We start from the raw sequence: 14,029 nt of genomic DNA on the forward strand, positions 1-14,029 counted from the left end.
AGAGACTGGCTACAAGTGTTTTAGGTTCAAGTTAGACAACTAATGTCTGGGTTAGTCTTCATGACTTCATGTGTATGTCATCTTAATGGTTCATCTCAATGCACACACATTTCCTGTGCTTTCCAATTGTATTCCACTGTTAAATAACCCGTTCAATACAAACATGCCACTTGTAAAACTTAAATAACATTTCTGTGAACTGATATTTGTTTAGCGAGCTATTTGGAGGGTGTTCCCTGAAAGATTGTAAAATGTCAATGAAGATGTCAGACTTCGTATATTTGTTAATAATTACATACAACACATGGAATCATGTTCCAAGTGAATCTGCGGCCCCCTGGTGGCCAGTACATCAATCATGTGGCCCCCACCACCATCAAAGTTGCCCATCCCTGATTTAGACTAAACCGATAGGACAAAAAGAAACTAGTGTAAAAGCACGAGACAATAAAACCATACTTGTAGCCACAGACTGAAAACCCTCATACATTTTAAAACACAACAAAATAGACTCGTAGATCATAAGCCTATATAATAAGCTGTGTAGCCAAGACCTTAAATGTCATTATAGAAACCACGTTTTGATCCCATGGCCATAACAAATTAAACTTATACTTATATCTGGCTTAACATCGAGATGCTTCAAAATATAACTTTTTACCATTTTGAACCAGATTAAGACCCTTTCTCATGAGCCGTTTGGGACGATTACATGCTATTTCCCTGGTTTCCTGCACAAGAAACTAAGAAATACATCAAAGTCAATGCTGTTAGTCGCTACGGTAGTTATCGACATATCCTACACCGTGGGGAAAACAATCCTCCTCGACTTTAACAAACAGAAAGTATCCAATATTGGTGTTTTTCCCACTTTAACAGTGACATTATGAAAACAGACTGGCATTTAAAGGGTTAAAACTGTAAAAAAAACAATGTTTATTTCATAGTCATGGTTAGAATTGAAGTTATATTCAAGATTTAACATTTAAAAATATCTTTTTACCAGTTTTTGAGACATGTTATTGTCCTCTGCGAACGTCCGGCACATTTTGCTCGTTTTTTATTGTCTCGTCTCTCTTGTTGAATTGCTCAAAGTGAAGAACAGTGAAGCGGATTGACCAGCGGAGCTTTCTAACTGATTGATAATCAACAACTCAAATGTTAAAATGAGATTTCTTTCACAGGGGGAGTTCACCAGTCTGTACATGCTGGTGAACGCCACGCTGAAGATCACAAACACAGACCTGTTCGAGCTGAGCGACAGCACCCGGAGTGTAAGGCATTTTTTATTGATCTGTTTTCACTGTGAACATCTGTGTGTCGCAAGTTTAAATATATTTGTGTGTGTGTGTGTGTGTGTGTGTGTGTGTGTGTGTGTGTGTGTGTGTGTGTGTGTGTGTGTGTGTGTGTGTGTGTGTGTGTGTGTGTGTGTGTGTGTGTGTGTGTGTGTGTGTGTGTGTGTGTGTGTGTGTGTGTGTGTGTGTGTGTGTGTGTGTGTGTGTGTGTGTGTGTGTGTGTGTGTGTGTGTGTGTGTGTGTGTGACATCAGACGAAGATCCAGGTTTCTAAGGAGTCTTCAGGAGGAATCCCCATCTGGATCATCATCATCAGCATCCTCATAGGACTGCTCATCTTAGCACTCGTCATCTTCGCTCTCTGGAAGGTAAAAAGTATTTCAAAAAGCTCGCTATAAATTGCTAAATTAAACGTGTTTGTGTGTCCGTATGTTTTTTTTTAGAGAACATACAACAACACATGTAACAACAAACAACTAAAGCAAGAAGTGCAAGGATGACTTCCTAAGACAGCTGATTGTGACATCCGTATGTTAAATATGAAGCTATGAGCGGCAGGACACCATTAGCCTAGCTTAGCATTAACACCTACCCTGGCTTTCGGGCTACAACTAACAACTGCTTTCGTTGTCAATTAATCTTTCTTTAAGTACATTTCTTAATTGATCGATGATAGGTATAAAAAAATGATATTCAGTGTTTCCCAAAGTCAACATGAGGCACTCAAATGTCCTGTTTTGTTAGCTGTAAGGGAAACTTCCGCAGAAACGGAGAGTCAGGACTCAGAGCTGGAGCTTTGATGTCAAACACTGATGGTTTATTACGAGTATCGGCCAATTCTGCAGCGCCTCTCTCCTGCTAGACCTTTTAAATGGTTTACAGAGTAATCAACATATTGGGGGAGATAGCCTCAACATCTGGAGACACTGAATCACTTGTTCCACACAGCAGCTTTTCAAAAATCTTGAACATCTTGGAGCTGGGCGTGTCTGACAGCTTGGGGATTTTTTGCGAGCAACACGACCAACAACCAATCAGATGAATCTCCCGCCCCCGACATACAAAGCAAAAAACCCCGGGGATTTTATGCGAGCAATATATATATATATAAACTCCCCAAACAGGCGAAAACCTACCAGTTTCCCCCACTGTCTCTGCCACCTCCCTCCACGCCTGGTTCCACCGGTTTGTATCCCGTTAATAGTTCTGGTCGTAAAGAACCGGGTGATTTGCTGCCGTAACTTCTCGTTTGGAATATGAGGAAATGAACTGCGGTCTGGTTCTCCCTGCTTACACGCAGTTTGATTGGCTGGCGCTTCTACTGTCAGATTTGCATAAACGTGTTTGATTGGCTGGCGCTTCCAGCTCAGCTTCAAAAGTTGAACATTGCTTAACTTTTGAATCCTGGACATCCTGGAAATCTTCGCTTCGCTCCCCCACAATGCAGTTCGGCGAAAAGCGAGTGACGTCATCCCCATTCAAAGTCAATGGGCAGAGAAGCGGTGGAAGCGGTGGAAGATTCGTCTGAAGCTGCTGTGTGGACGTACCGTTAGGCTCGAAGCCAGCGTCCTCACAATCATAAACCATTTGTGACCGAGAGTCGCCCGGTCACAAACTGGGAATATCAACATATTGCTGGAGCAGCACATTCCTTAAGGGAGATGACAGACGTCAGGGTTGGTCATAAATGTCAAAGGGCAAAAAGGTTAGATATCTTAGGATATCTCTCACATAAGCTACTGATTTTAATTTGGACTCTTTGAAATGAGATGTAAATAACATTAACAGTTTAAAATGACAGATGGGTTAATGAAGGAGATGTAATGCATTCATTAGGGAGCTTTGATGTGTTTGAATGCAGATGTATGAAGGCGAGACACGGCAGGCAAAAACATCGTTTTTCAAGTACTGGTCAATTTTGAGATTTTGTGCTATTTTGATTCTCTAACATGTTTTCTTTCAGGCTTTTGGAAGGAAAACGTACAAAATACACATTTAAGTGTTTATTTTACTATAGTTTGTCTATTTGCGTCTGTAGATTTCTCCTAAATTCACCAAAAGTTAGCTTTCTAACGTAACATAAAGTACCGCGACCGCTGTGTGCACCATGGCAACAGAGATATCGTTTCTCCGTCTCTCCTGCACAATCTCATCGGATCCAAATATGGTCATTTCCTTTGTATCAGCAACCAATCGTGAAAGCACAAAGGGGTCTTAAACCAAGAAACGAAATCTCATTGGCTGGTGTCAATTTCTGACAACGTGATTCGTTCAGATGCGTCACGTGGTGTGCTAAAACACTTCCTGGTTAGCTTTCCGCTAGAAATTGAAATCTCAAAATGGCAAAAGAACGGCGAAAAAAACGTTCACAGAGAAGACGACAACAATTGTCACTTGCACGAAGCAACGTTATACAAAAAACAAATGACCCCGAACATGAAATACCTTCACGGAGTGCGTCGAGGCGCAAGCTGTCATCAAAAGAACAGGAGGGTTTAGCTAGCGCCTCACCGCAATCTTTAAAGGTCGTTTTCTCAAAATGAGTTTTTTCTCCTACTCTGAGTCCGAAATGTCCACTTCAGTTGCACTTACATACACCAAACCTTCCAGTTATATTCCTATCAATATTATGAAGGCTTTTACAGAAGGGTTTGTTCATGTATCATTCATAGCTTGAATTATACAACATTGTATACCTAAAAACATGGCGGAAATGGATATTTTAGGGCTGTTGACAGTATTTTCTGATTTATGGAGTGATACAAAGAGATATCCAAAATCCCTTCTGTAAAAGCCTTAGATACTAATATGACTACAAAATGAAACAAGCATTTTGAACCTGGCTTTATCCAAAGTTCAGATTTCGATTCCTGAAATGTGTTAAAATACGCACATATTTAATGAGATAATGGATAATTTGCATATTTAAATATGCTATTTCAGAAAACTTGTAATACAAAAAACAATTGCCTTATTGTAAGTAATTAACTGGAAAAATATCTAGCTGATACCTTTAAGTTACCCTATTCACCTGGGGTGTCTCGCCTTAAGTGTTTCAACAGCAGCTGCTTCTTCAACTGTATCTTCATATTTCACAGTAATCCTGTTGTTGACCTTATCAATAAAGGGAATAAACAAACTTCCAAGATTCTGAGCTATTGCATTCCCGTAGACTTTGCTGGTCGCTTTCTAACTGAGTTTTCTGCTCCTTTTAGCTGGGCTTCTTCAAGAGAAAATCCAGAGACTACTCGAAGGAGGACATGATGGACTGAGGACACCCAGCAGCTCTGTGTCAGCAGACTTTAAAACAGGCAGTCGGACAGACGGAGGAAACGCCCAAAGGACCCACACACACCTCGGAGCTACGACATCATGACGACCTGGAAAAAACAAACAAGCCTGGGTCAAATAATATCTGCAAATACTTCCCGGTGATGCTTCAGGTTCACACACGGAGAGGGCTTCTTTAAATTGTATTTGCGAATACTATTTGTTGTAGATCAGCTTCTTTCTTGCATTCAATATCACATCAAGTTCAAAAAGGAACCACAAAAGAGGAGGAAGAAGCCATAACTCAGCAGGAATCGAATATCGAATATCTGTACATACAGCTGCTTTACCTACGAGCTAGCTGCTCTCCGGCTTCAGAGGGAAAAAAGTACTCAGGTTTTTCTGTGTGGAGATCAAATGTCGCGACCTCACTTTCTTTCTTTGTCATTACAGCATCAACGTCCAAAGGTCCGTTTGCTTTTTAAACATATAACATGTGAACTTAACACGTGTTGGAGCAGTTCAAACTAAGCGAATGTGCTTTATTCGCAATACAAATACGGAAGCACTGAGATGGAAGAAGAAAAAAAATGGTGATCCAACTTTACCCGTTTTCTAGGTCTTTTTTCTGGAGGAACATTTTAAGAATCATATTTTCCTTTTTTATTCCTTCATATTTGGATTGTTTGTCGTTGTAATATTATTTTTAGCCACAAGAGGCACTAACTCTAAACACAAGCCGCTTTCACATCAAGTACTTTGCCGTACTTAGTTCCCAGCACTTAGTACCCCCATGGAACTAAAGAGCAGATCGCGTTCACACCGGAAAAAGTTCCCTGGGGGAGGATTAGGCAAATGAAGCCGCTGACGTCACTTCTTCTTCTTCTGCTTTGGGTTTACTGGCAGGCCGCAAACCACTTCACGGCGGATACTGCCGCCCGAAGTCCCCGGCCGGAAGTCCCCGGAGTTGGGGACTGGCTTCAGTAGAAGCTGCTGGGAGTCGAGTAAATCGCCAGAACGCAGACACCTCCTCATCTCCACCGCCCCAAATGTTTTTTTTTTGTGTTGCCATAAGTTAGTCTCTCTCCGTTGGTGCACGGGGCTAATGCTAATGCTAATAATGCTAATGCCAGCAAATACAATGGCGGCTTCAAAAAACGAAATTGGTACTTTTTTCTCCCCAGGATAGTCCCACCTCTCTAGCAGGCACTAAAAAAGGGGGTAAAAGTTCTCTGAACTAAGTTCTCTTTTTGGTGTGAACGCAAAATTCCAGGCACTATCGGAACTAAACGGGAAAAGTACTCCGGTGTGAAAGCGCCTAAGGTAAATGCAAGGAAAGAAACACATATTTTAAACGTTTTTCCACACCTTAGTTAAAGGTTTTAACTTTTAATTATTTTAATAATTAGTCATAAACAAAGAACAAAAAGGCAAGTGCAAAAAAAAAATCCGGATATTAATTTCCATGTTTTATTTTACATTGTATTTTTGACATAGGAACATTTTTATAATACCATTTTGAAGGATATTTTGTATTCCTTCATATTTCTCATTGATTGTTGTTGTAATATTAATTTTGTCCACAAGAGGCGCTAACCCAACAAGCATTATTTGTTCTTCCATATTAGTTTAAATGTAATATTATTATGTAAACACTCTAAACATAAGGTCAATGTAAAATAATGATCCTGAACAAACCCTATTTTTACATATAAACGTATTATAAATTCGTAAACAACGAAGAAAAACAATTAAGAATACATCTGGATCAATGTCTTTTTCATTCATCATTTTTTTTTTGGATTTCCTCTCAGGGCTTCCGTACTTTTTTTTAAAACACTGTACCTTTACATTATAGCATTTTGTTATTGTTTGGTATTATTGCTAAATGTTAACAATATAACACGGCACATCCTTTGCATAAGTCTGGCTAAAAACACTTTGACACGAGATTCACTTCAAGCAAAGCTGCAGACTGTATGCTTTTATTTTTTATGCTCGTTATCCTATAGAGTGGTGCAGTGACGTGTCCTAAAACCCGGAAGTAAGCTGCGCATGGGTTCCTTCCATGGATGTATCCCTCCGGTTCCCTCGACAAAAACGCAATGCAATTTCTCCATAGGATTTTGGAAAATAGCTCGAAATAAGGTCTGTGGTTGACACGTTTAAGAGACACATGTCTACCCTACTTTTATAATTTTATAATCGTAAATCTAATCGCCGGAAGCAAAATGCTAACGTTATGCTATAAAGCAGGGGTGGGGAACCATTTTCCTCTCAAGGGCCATTTCAATTTTTACAATATCCTCAGAGGGCCGTACCAATTATTGACCTCTGCTTAAAAAAACTAAAATCACAGCCCATTCATTTCATTCTGTGCAAAGAAAAAGCAACCTCTTCATCCAGATATCTCACCATGACTCGCGCATGCATGCACGTGCACAGTGTGGCATGACCACCAAAATAGAAAGATATGGACACAAGATGTGGGCATATGTATTTAGGGGGGGACCTAACCTCCTCTAGGGGGGTCCGGGGGCATGTTGCACTTTGAGGGCAACATTAAGAGATCTATGGATACATCTCTCAACACCCAGATGAAACTGAACTGGAAGCAGATTTACTTTTCTTTATGAATATTTGACAAATCACTCCCCTTTCAAACTGTATTCTTCTTTATTAATAACAACTTTTTTTTACTGTCATATAGTATTTTATACCTGTTTACGCCACTCTTATTTTTTTATAACTATAATGATCATTGCCTTTACCTCACTGGTTGTAGAAAAAGCTTCTTATATTCGTTAGCATAGCTAGCTAACCAGATGCTAATAACAACAAAGTTATTGACTGTATGACAGATGAACAGATCGCCACTGGGCTTTCAACTAAAGACACAGACACGCAGAAACTGCAGCATGAAGGCTCCTTGTAGCTACTGCAATTTCTGAAGTGCTGGAGCTGCGTTCTGGTGCTCTCCGTCAGAACTGCACCCCTGTCAGTCGAGACATATACCACGTGATGACACGTTCGGCTCGTGTTGTGTTCAAGGACCTTGGCCAGGAAAAACAGGCACTCGCTTGTTTAATTTTTTTGCGGTCTAGATTTCTTACATTTTTTTCTTTTTTGCGTGTGTTTATAAATTACCTCGAGGGCCGTACCAAATTGTCTCGCTGGCCGTATACGGCCCGGAGGACGGAGGTTCCCCACCCCTGCTATAAAGGAACTACAGCGTCACTACAGCTGCTTTAACGTCACGCCAATTTAAGATCTATATTCAAAAACACAGATTCAAAATGGTACAAGTTGAAGCGTTTGTTTAAGCAGTTTGCAGGAGGCAGGTACTTGCTAGCGGAGTGTTTACGTGTTCGGTATAATGCGTGTAATGACGTACAACTTCTGTAGTCCTATTCAGACACTTTTTAACAACCATCGTTTTTCAGACACGTCAACTCTTCAGAAATCACCACTGCTGAACAAAACGTGATCCGTCTCGTAAATGTGTGCCAACCACAGACCTTATTTCCAGCTATTTTCCAACATCCTTTGGAGAAATTGCATTGCTTTTTGTCGGGGTTTAGGACGCGTCACTGCACCACCATTATAAAAGTCACAAATGTCATCCCGACTCTTTTCCGTCACAGACGTTACTCAAAATCCCAACCTTTGATTGTACTGTAAATACAAGTAAATGCTCCAAAAATGTAAAGCTTTAAAAATGTACATAATGTTGTTTGCATTAATTCATGTAATTTAAAAAAATTAAATGTGGTCAGAGAAGATTATTTGCTCAGGTGCTAAAAGAATAACATTTGACATTATAAGGAAATTATCTGGCCTATCTCACACTTTCAAATCTGATGCAAATATGTAAATATTGTTATATTTTGATGAGAAAGTATAAATATTCTGTACTGAAGATGAGGGTTTGTATCCACTACTTTGGTTTTATTGGACTGAAAGCCTTTGTGAATGACTGTCGAGGTGAGATGCGACTGTAGCGTATGTTTAATTTGCAAAGGTAAATGTTGTCAAATATAGAACAAGCATCACCATTGGGATTCCCTGGTGTTTGGTTTGTTGAATAAGTACACAAAACATTTGGGGTCAATGTCCCCCCAATATATATGTGGTACGCAGTATCTCACAGAGTTATTCTTTCAGGTCTTGTTTTTGTTTCCAGAAGTTGCACAGCTACACAAAGAGATTATATTGTATGTTGGGGAGACTGCCTCCTTCTTCTTCACTGTTTCCCCCCTAACTGTCGTACAATAAACCTGCGGGAGGACGGAAAGAAGAGGCCGCTTTTTGATACTGAAATCCTCCTCTCACTCCACTGTTGAAGCACATGTAATGAATTGTATGTACAGATTGTGTGACTTTTGTATCAGGCTTATGCACGAGGGTGGAGTCTCTCTTTTATTTCCCAAAGTGAGAGTCGTGCTCCACCCCAAACTTCTACACTGCTGTGAAGTCTTCATTGTAATGCACTGGTTCGTCAGACTGTCCTCATCAGCACAGAAATGAACTGAAACTTATGTACAAAAATAAAATACTTTTTACGAAGAAGCACTCAGTCAGTCTGCTTTTTTGTTCCGAGGTTGTAATGACAAATATATTATAATCTGTATTTAAAACACATTTGGAGAAATACACTGCAGCTTCAGAAACAGTGCAAATATAAAAACACAAAGGTGACAAAATACATGAAGTAACTAAGTACATTTATTCTTTTACTTTACAGATGTGGCTGAATGATGTGAAATCTAATCAAGTGTTAAATCAGACTTTAGTTACTGTCGCTACTTTAACTATATTTTGATGATAATACTTTTCTACTTTTACTTGAGGAACATTTTGAATGCAGGACTTTTACTGTAACAGAGTATTCCTACACGCTGGTACTTCTACTTTTACTCAAGTACAATATCTGAGTACTTCTACTTTACTCAAGTACAAGATCTGAGTACTTCTACTTTTACTCAAGTACAAGATCTGAGTACTTATACTTTTACTCAAGAACAAGATCTGAGTACTTATACTTTTACTCAAGTACAAGACCTGAGTACTTATACTTTTACTCAAGTACAAGATCTGAGTACTTCTACTTTTACTCAAGTACAAGATCTGAGTACTTCTACTTGTACTCAAGTACAAGATCTGAGTACTTCTACTTTTACTCAACTACAAGATCTGAGTACTTCTACTTTTACTCAAACACAATATCTGAGTACTTCTACTTTTACTCAAGTACAATATCTGAGTACTTCTACTTTTATTCAAGTACAAGATCAGAGTACTTACTCAAGTACAAGATCAGAGTACTTCTACTTTTACTCAAGTACAAGATCAGAGTACTTCTACTTTTACTCAAGTACAAGATCTGAGTACTTTTACTCAAGTACAAGATCTGAGTACTTCTACTTTTACTCAAGTACAAGATCTGAGTACTTCTACTTTTACTGAAGTACAAGATCAGAGTACTTCTACTTTTACTCAAGTACACGATCTGAGTACTTCTACTTTTACTCAAGTATAAGATCTGAGTACTTCTACTTTTACTCAAACACAATATCTGAGTACTTCTACTTTTACTCAAGTACACGATCTGAGTACTTCTACTTTTACTCAAGTATAAGATCTGAGTACTTCTACTTTTACTCAAACACAATATCTGAGTACTTCTACTTTTACTCAAGTACAAGACCTGAGTACTTCTACTTTTACTCAAGTACAAGATCTGAGTACTTCTACTTTTACTCAAGTACAAGATCAGAGTACTTCTACTTGTACTCAAGTACAAGATCTGAGTACTTCTACTTTTACTCTATATATTGCACATTAAAACGAAAATGACCCTTTTGTGGGATGATTAAAGGAATCCTGATTCTGATTACTGGAGGCGAGTACTCAGATATTGTGTGTGATATTGTACTCAGGTCTTGTACTTGAGTAAAAGTAGAAGTACCAGAGTGTAGGAATACTCTGTTACAGTAAAAGTCCTGCATTCAAAATGGTACTCAAGTAAAAGTAGAAAAGTATTATCATCAAAATATAGTCTGTATTTGCTTCCCCTGTCGCGAGTCCGGATCACTCAGTGATGATACTATATACCTAAATAATCTGTGGAACCTCAGCTTTAATCGGATATCTTGTATGTGCAGCTACGATAAGTAATAAGGGTACTTTTATCTTGAGTTCTGTGCCAATGTCCGTTAGCATTTTTCGCTAAGGGGTCATTTAGATGCTTCTTATGAGACTTGTGTTTTGTTTTGGTAAAAATGGTTTGTATCGTCAGTTAGCTGACATTATTTCCGTTAATCTGGTATAACACATTAATAGGTTCTTAAATATTAAGATCCCCTGAGAGACCGTGTCGTGAAAAAAAAAACAGTCTCAAAGCTGGTAAAGTTGCAGCTAGTTTGAATGACTTTGTATTCTGCAGGGTAGCTTGTGAATTTACTCCAGCTGGAACTAAAGTCCGATTTAACACTTGATTATATTTCACATCATTCATCCAGATCTGTAAAGTAACTAAAGGTATTACATATTATGTAGTGGAGTAAAAGTACACCATTTACCTCTGCATTGTAATAGTAGAGACTTTCCTGCGAGGCAAAACCATGGGCACAAAAAACCCACCACCACCTCCTCCTATGTGTGACTGCGCCGCCTGGTGTTCACCCGAAATATCGCGATACTCTGGGAGGGGAAGCAGAACAAACTGTGTAAGCTGCTGCTGCCGGAGGATCCATCTTGCTTGGGGGAAAAAGGCAAAGGGTGAAGAGCTTTTCTGTTCAGATTCAGCAAATAAAATACCCGTACAGTGCACCGGTGAAGGACGCTTGGGGAGCCCGAGGAGGGGTCCGTTTGTAGGATGTCCCGACATGAGGGTGAGTAAACAGATCCAGAAGCTAAGTGCTAATGCTAGCTCTGGAGCTAAGTGCTAATGCTAGCCTCCTCAGTTAAGTGCTAATTCAAGTCGGATGGTGGTGTTGCGTTTTTTGCAGCTTGTTTTAAATCTTGTACGGAAACACATACGTTCACTCTCATCGTCTATAAGTCCCCCAAATATTCTAATTAAAAGCACACGGGTATCTTAAGGCGATGAAACGGCAACATTGCGGAGCTTAGCAATTAGCCGTTGCTAGGTAGATTAGCAGCTAATGAATGCTAATATAAGGAGTATTGGTGTAGCTGCGACTTCATTTAATTGGCTCTCAAATGTTGTTTATTTCAATATATCGCGTTGTAGCTCTACGCAGCCTTTTTTAACTTGTGTTTTGATTCAAAATAGATGTAATGTAAATACTGGACGTCTGGTCTCACCACTGTTGTTAGCGAATGCACTGTCATCAAGAAGACTGTCTGAGGCCTCGAACCAGTCTCCTAAGTGAGCTAGCTGACAGGCTAACAGCTAGCTATAGGGTTAAGTTACGTTGTGCTTCATTTCCCTTCATTCATCAGAGGTGGAAGAAGTACTCAGATATTCACTTTAGTAAAAAATAGAAGTACCAGTGTGTAGGAATACTCTGTTACAAGTACAAGTCCTGCATTCAAAATGTTCCTCAAGTAAAAGCAGAAAAGTATTACCATCAAAATATAGTTAAAGTACCAAAAGTAAAAGTAGTCATTGTGCAGATTGGTCCATTTCAGAATAATATATATGATATGTTTTATAATGATTGATCATTAAAGTGTTCTCAAAGCTGGTGAAGGTGCAGCTAGTCTGAATGACTTTGTAGACTGCAGGGTAGCTGGTGGATTTACTCCAGGTGGAACTAAAGTCTGATTCAACACTTGATTATATTTCACATCATTCATTCACATCTGTAGAGTAACTAAAGGGATTAAATACATGTAGTGGAGTAAAAGTACAAAGTAGCAAAACATTGAAATACTCAAGTAAAGTACAGCTACCTCAAATGTGCACAGAACTTCAGTACATGTTCTTGTAAAGGAACTAACTTAGAAAGTGGTAAGTTTAAAAAAAATGTATTGAGCACATTTCAAAACCTCGACTACAAAGTGCACAGACGTTTACAGTAGAATGAAAGTAATTATGTCGAACATGAAAACACGTTGACCAGGAAATTAAATGAGCCTTTGCTACCTGCCAAATGCGGGGTAAATGTCGGCTGTGGTAGGTAACAAAAATAAACGGTAGATACTTTGAGTTGCAACAGCATAAAAAACATAATCTGTTGTCCTTATATATTAACAACAGTTATTATCAAAAGGCAATTCCAAGTTGACAATAGTCTGGGTGTAAGGTAACATGACATATCTTATATTTCCAATGTCTGATACCCTGGCTCTGACTCAGTGTTGAGAGATTTCTACATATTTTTCAGAAGTGACAGACTCAGTGACCTGCAGGTGAGGGTAAACATACATTCAGACTGTGACGTAATCACCCAGGAGAATCTGCTGACCAGAGTCACAGCGGGAAAACAATTCTTTTTACCCACGACAGAAAACACACTGCCCTCTTGTGTGTTTTAAGTCTTAATAATAATAATTCCTTGCATTCATTATAGCGCTTTTCCAGTGCTCAAAGCGCTTTACAAGTCTTGAACAAGGTACAGCTAGCAGGACGTGAGCAGAGGCCTCGAGGAGCCTGTCGGTTCACTAATGTACTCTCAAGATACTTAGAAACCCTAACGGATGATCAAATGGGTCTTCAGTTGAAGCTTAAATCGAACCAGAAGCCAGTAGAGTGTCTTCAAAACTGGGTGATGTGCGATACATGTGAGTATTTGTGAGTAACCAGGTAACGAGAGAAAGGACACAAAAGCATGCACAGCTATTTTTAAACCGTTGAAGAGATAGAGTGCTGCAATACACGATGGAATCAATAAAGGTGCAGCTTATATGATATTATCTTTACCGTGTTGAAAGGAGGACAGAAACATGTACTTGGTAACCTTTTTAAATATTCCCTAATGAACGGGCTCTTGTTAGAGATTCCTACGTGGAAGAAGACGTGCCGTTTTTATACCTTTGTTTTTGCAACCCTATGCGATGGCACAAAGCAACCTTTAATCCACACGTTGCCTTACGGCTGATATTTACACTCAAACCTGTGACTTGTTTGTTCAGGTTTAGGTTTGCTCGATAAATGTTGAGATTTTCTCTTCCTTAAATAAAGCGTTTTTGTTGAGAGGCGTAACAGCAGTCTCGACAAAGGACATTCCCACAATAATTGCACACCTTCCACCCAATGTTTGCCAAACGAGGTGTTTTCCTCCCGTGTGTGTGTGTGTGTGTGCGTGTGCGTGTGTGTGTGTGTGATCACATGGTAAGGAGTGCACAGGAGTAGGGCTGCTCAATTAATCGCAATTACGATTATGGCTTGCAACGAAAACGACGTAATCGAAATAAAACGATAATTTTATTATTATTGGTTTTTCAGTTGAATTATAATTAAAGTTCAACTTTTAAAAACATACTGTTTAAATGTTT

The 14,029-nt window shown here is 39.2% G+C and overlaps 1 protein-coding gene across 1 annotated transcript in view; it reads left to right on the plus strand.

The window, feature by feature from the left end:
• itga1 (integrin, alpha 1) overlaps nt 1-9,133 on the plus strand; it is a 113,042-nt gene extending 103,909 nt beyond the window's left edge. The window contains 3 exon segments of the mRNA XM_034079067.2: nt 1,185-1,274; nt 1,549-1,662; nt 4,510-9,133. Coding sequence (XP_033934958.1) covers nt 1,185-1,274; nt 1,549-1,662; nt 4,510-4,566 — 261 coding nt within the window. The 3' untranslated portion in view covers nt 4,567-9,133.
• The last annotated feature ends 4,896 nt before the right edge of the window (nt 9,134-14,029 follow it).

The sequence above is a fragment of the Pseudochaenichthys georgianus genome, unplaced genomic scaffold (genome assembly GCF_902827115.2).
Source record: "Pseudochaenichthys georgianus unplaced genomic scaffold, fPseGeo1.2 scaffold_543_arrow_ctg1, whole genome shotgun sequence".
Classification (NCBI taxonomy): Eukaryota; Metazoa; Chordata; class Actinopteri; order Perciformes; family Channichthyidae; genus Pseudochaenichthys; species Pseudochaenichthys georgianus.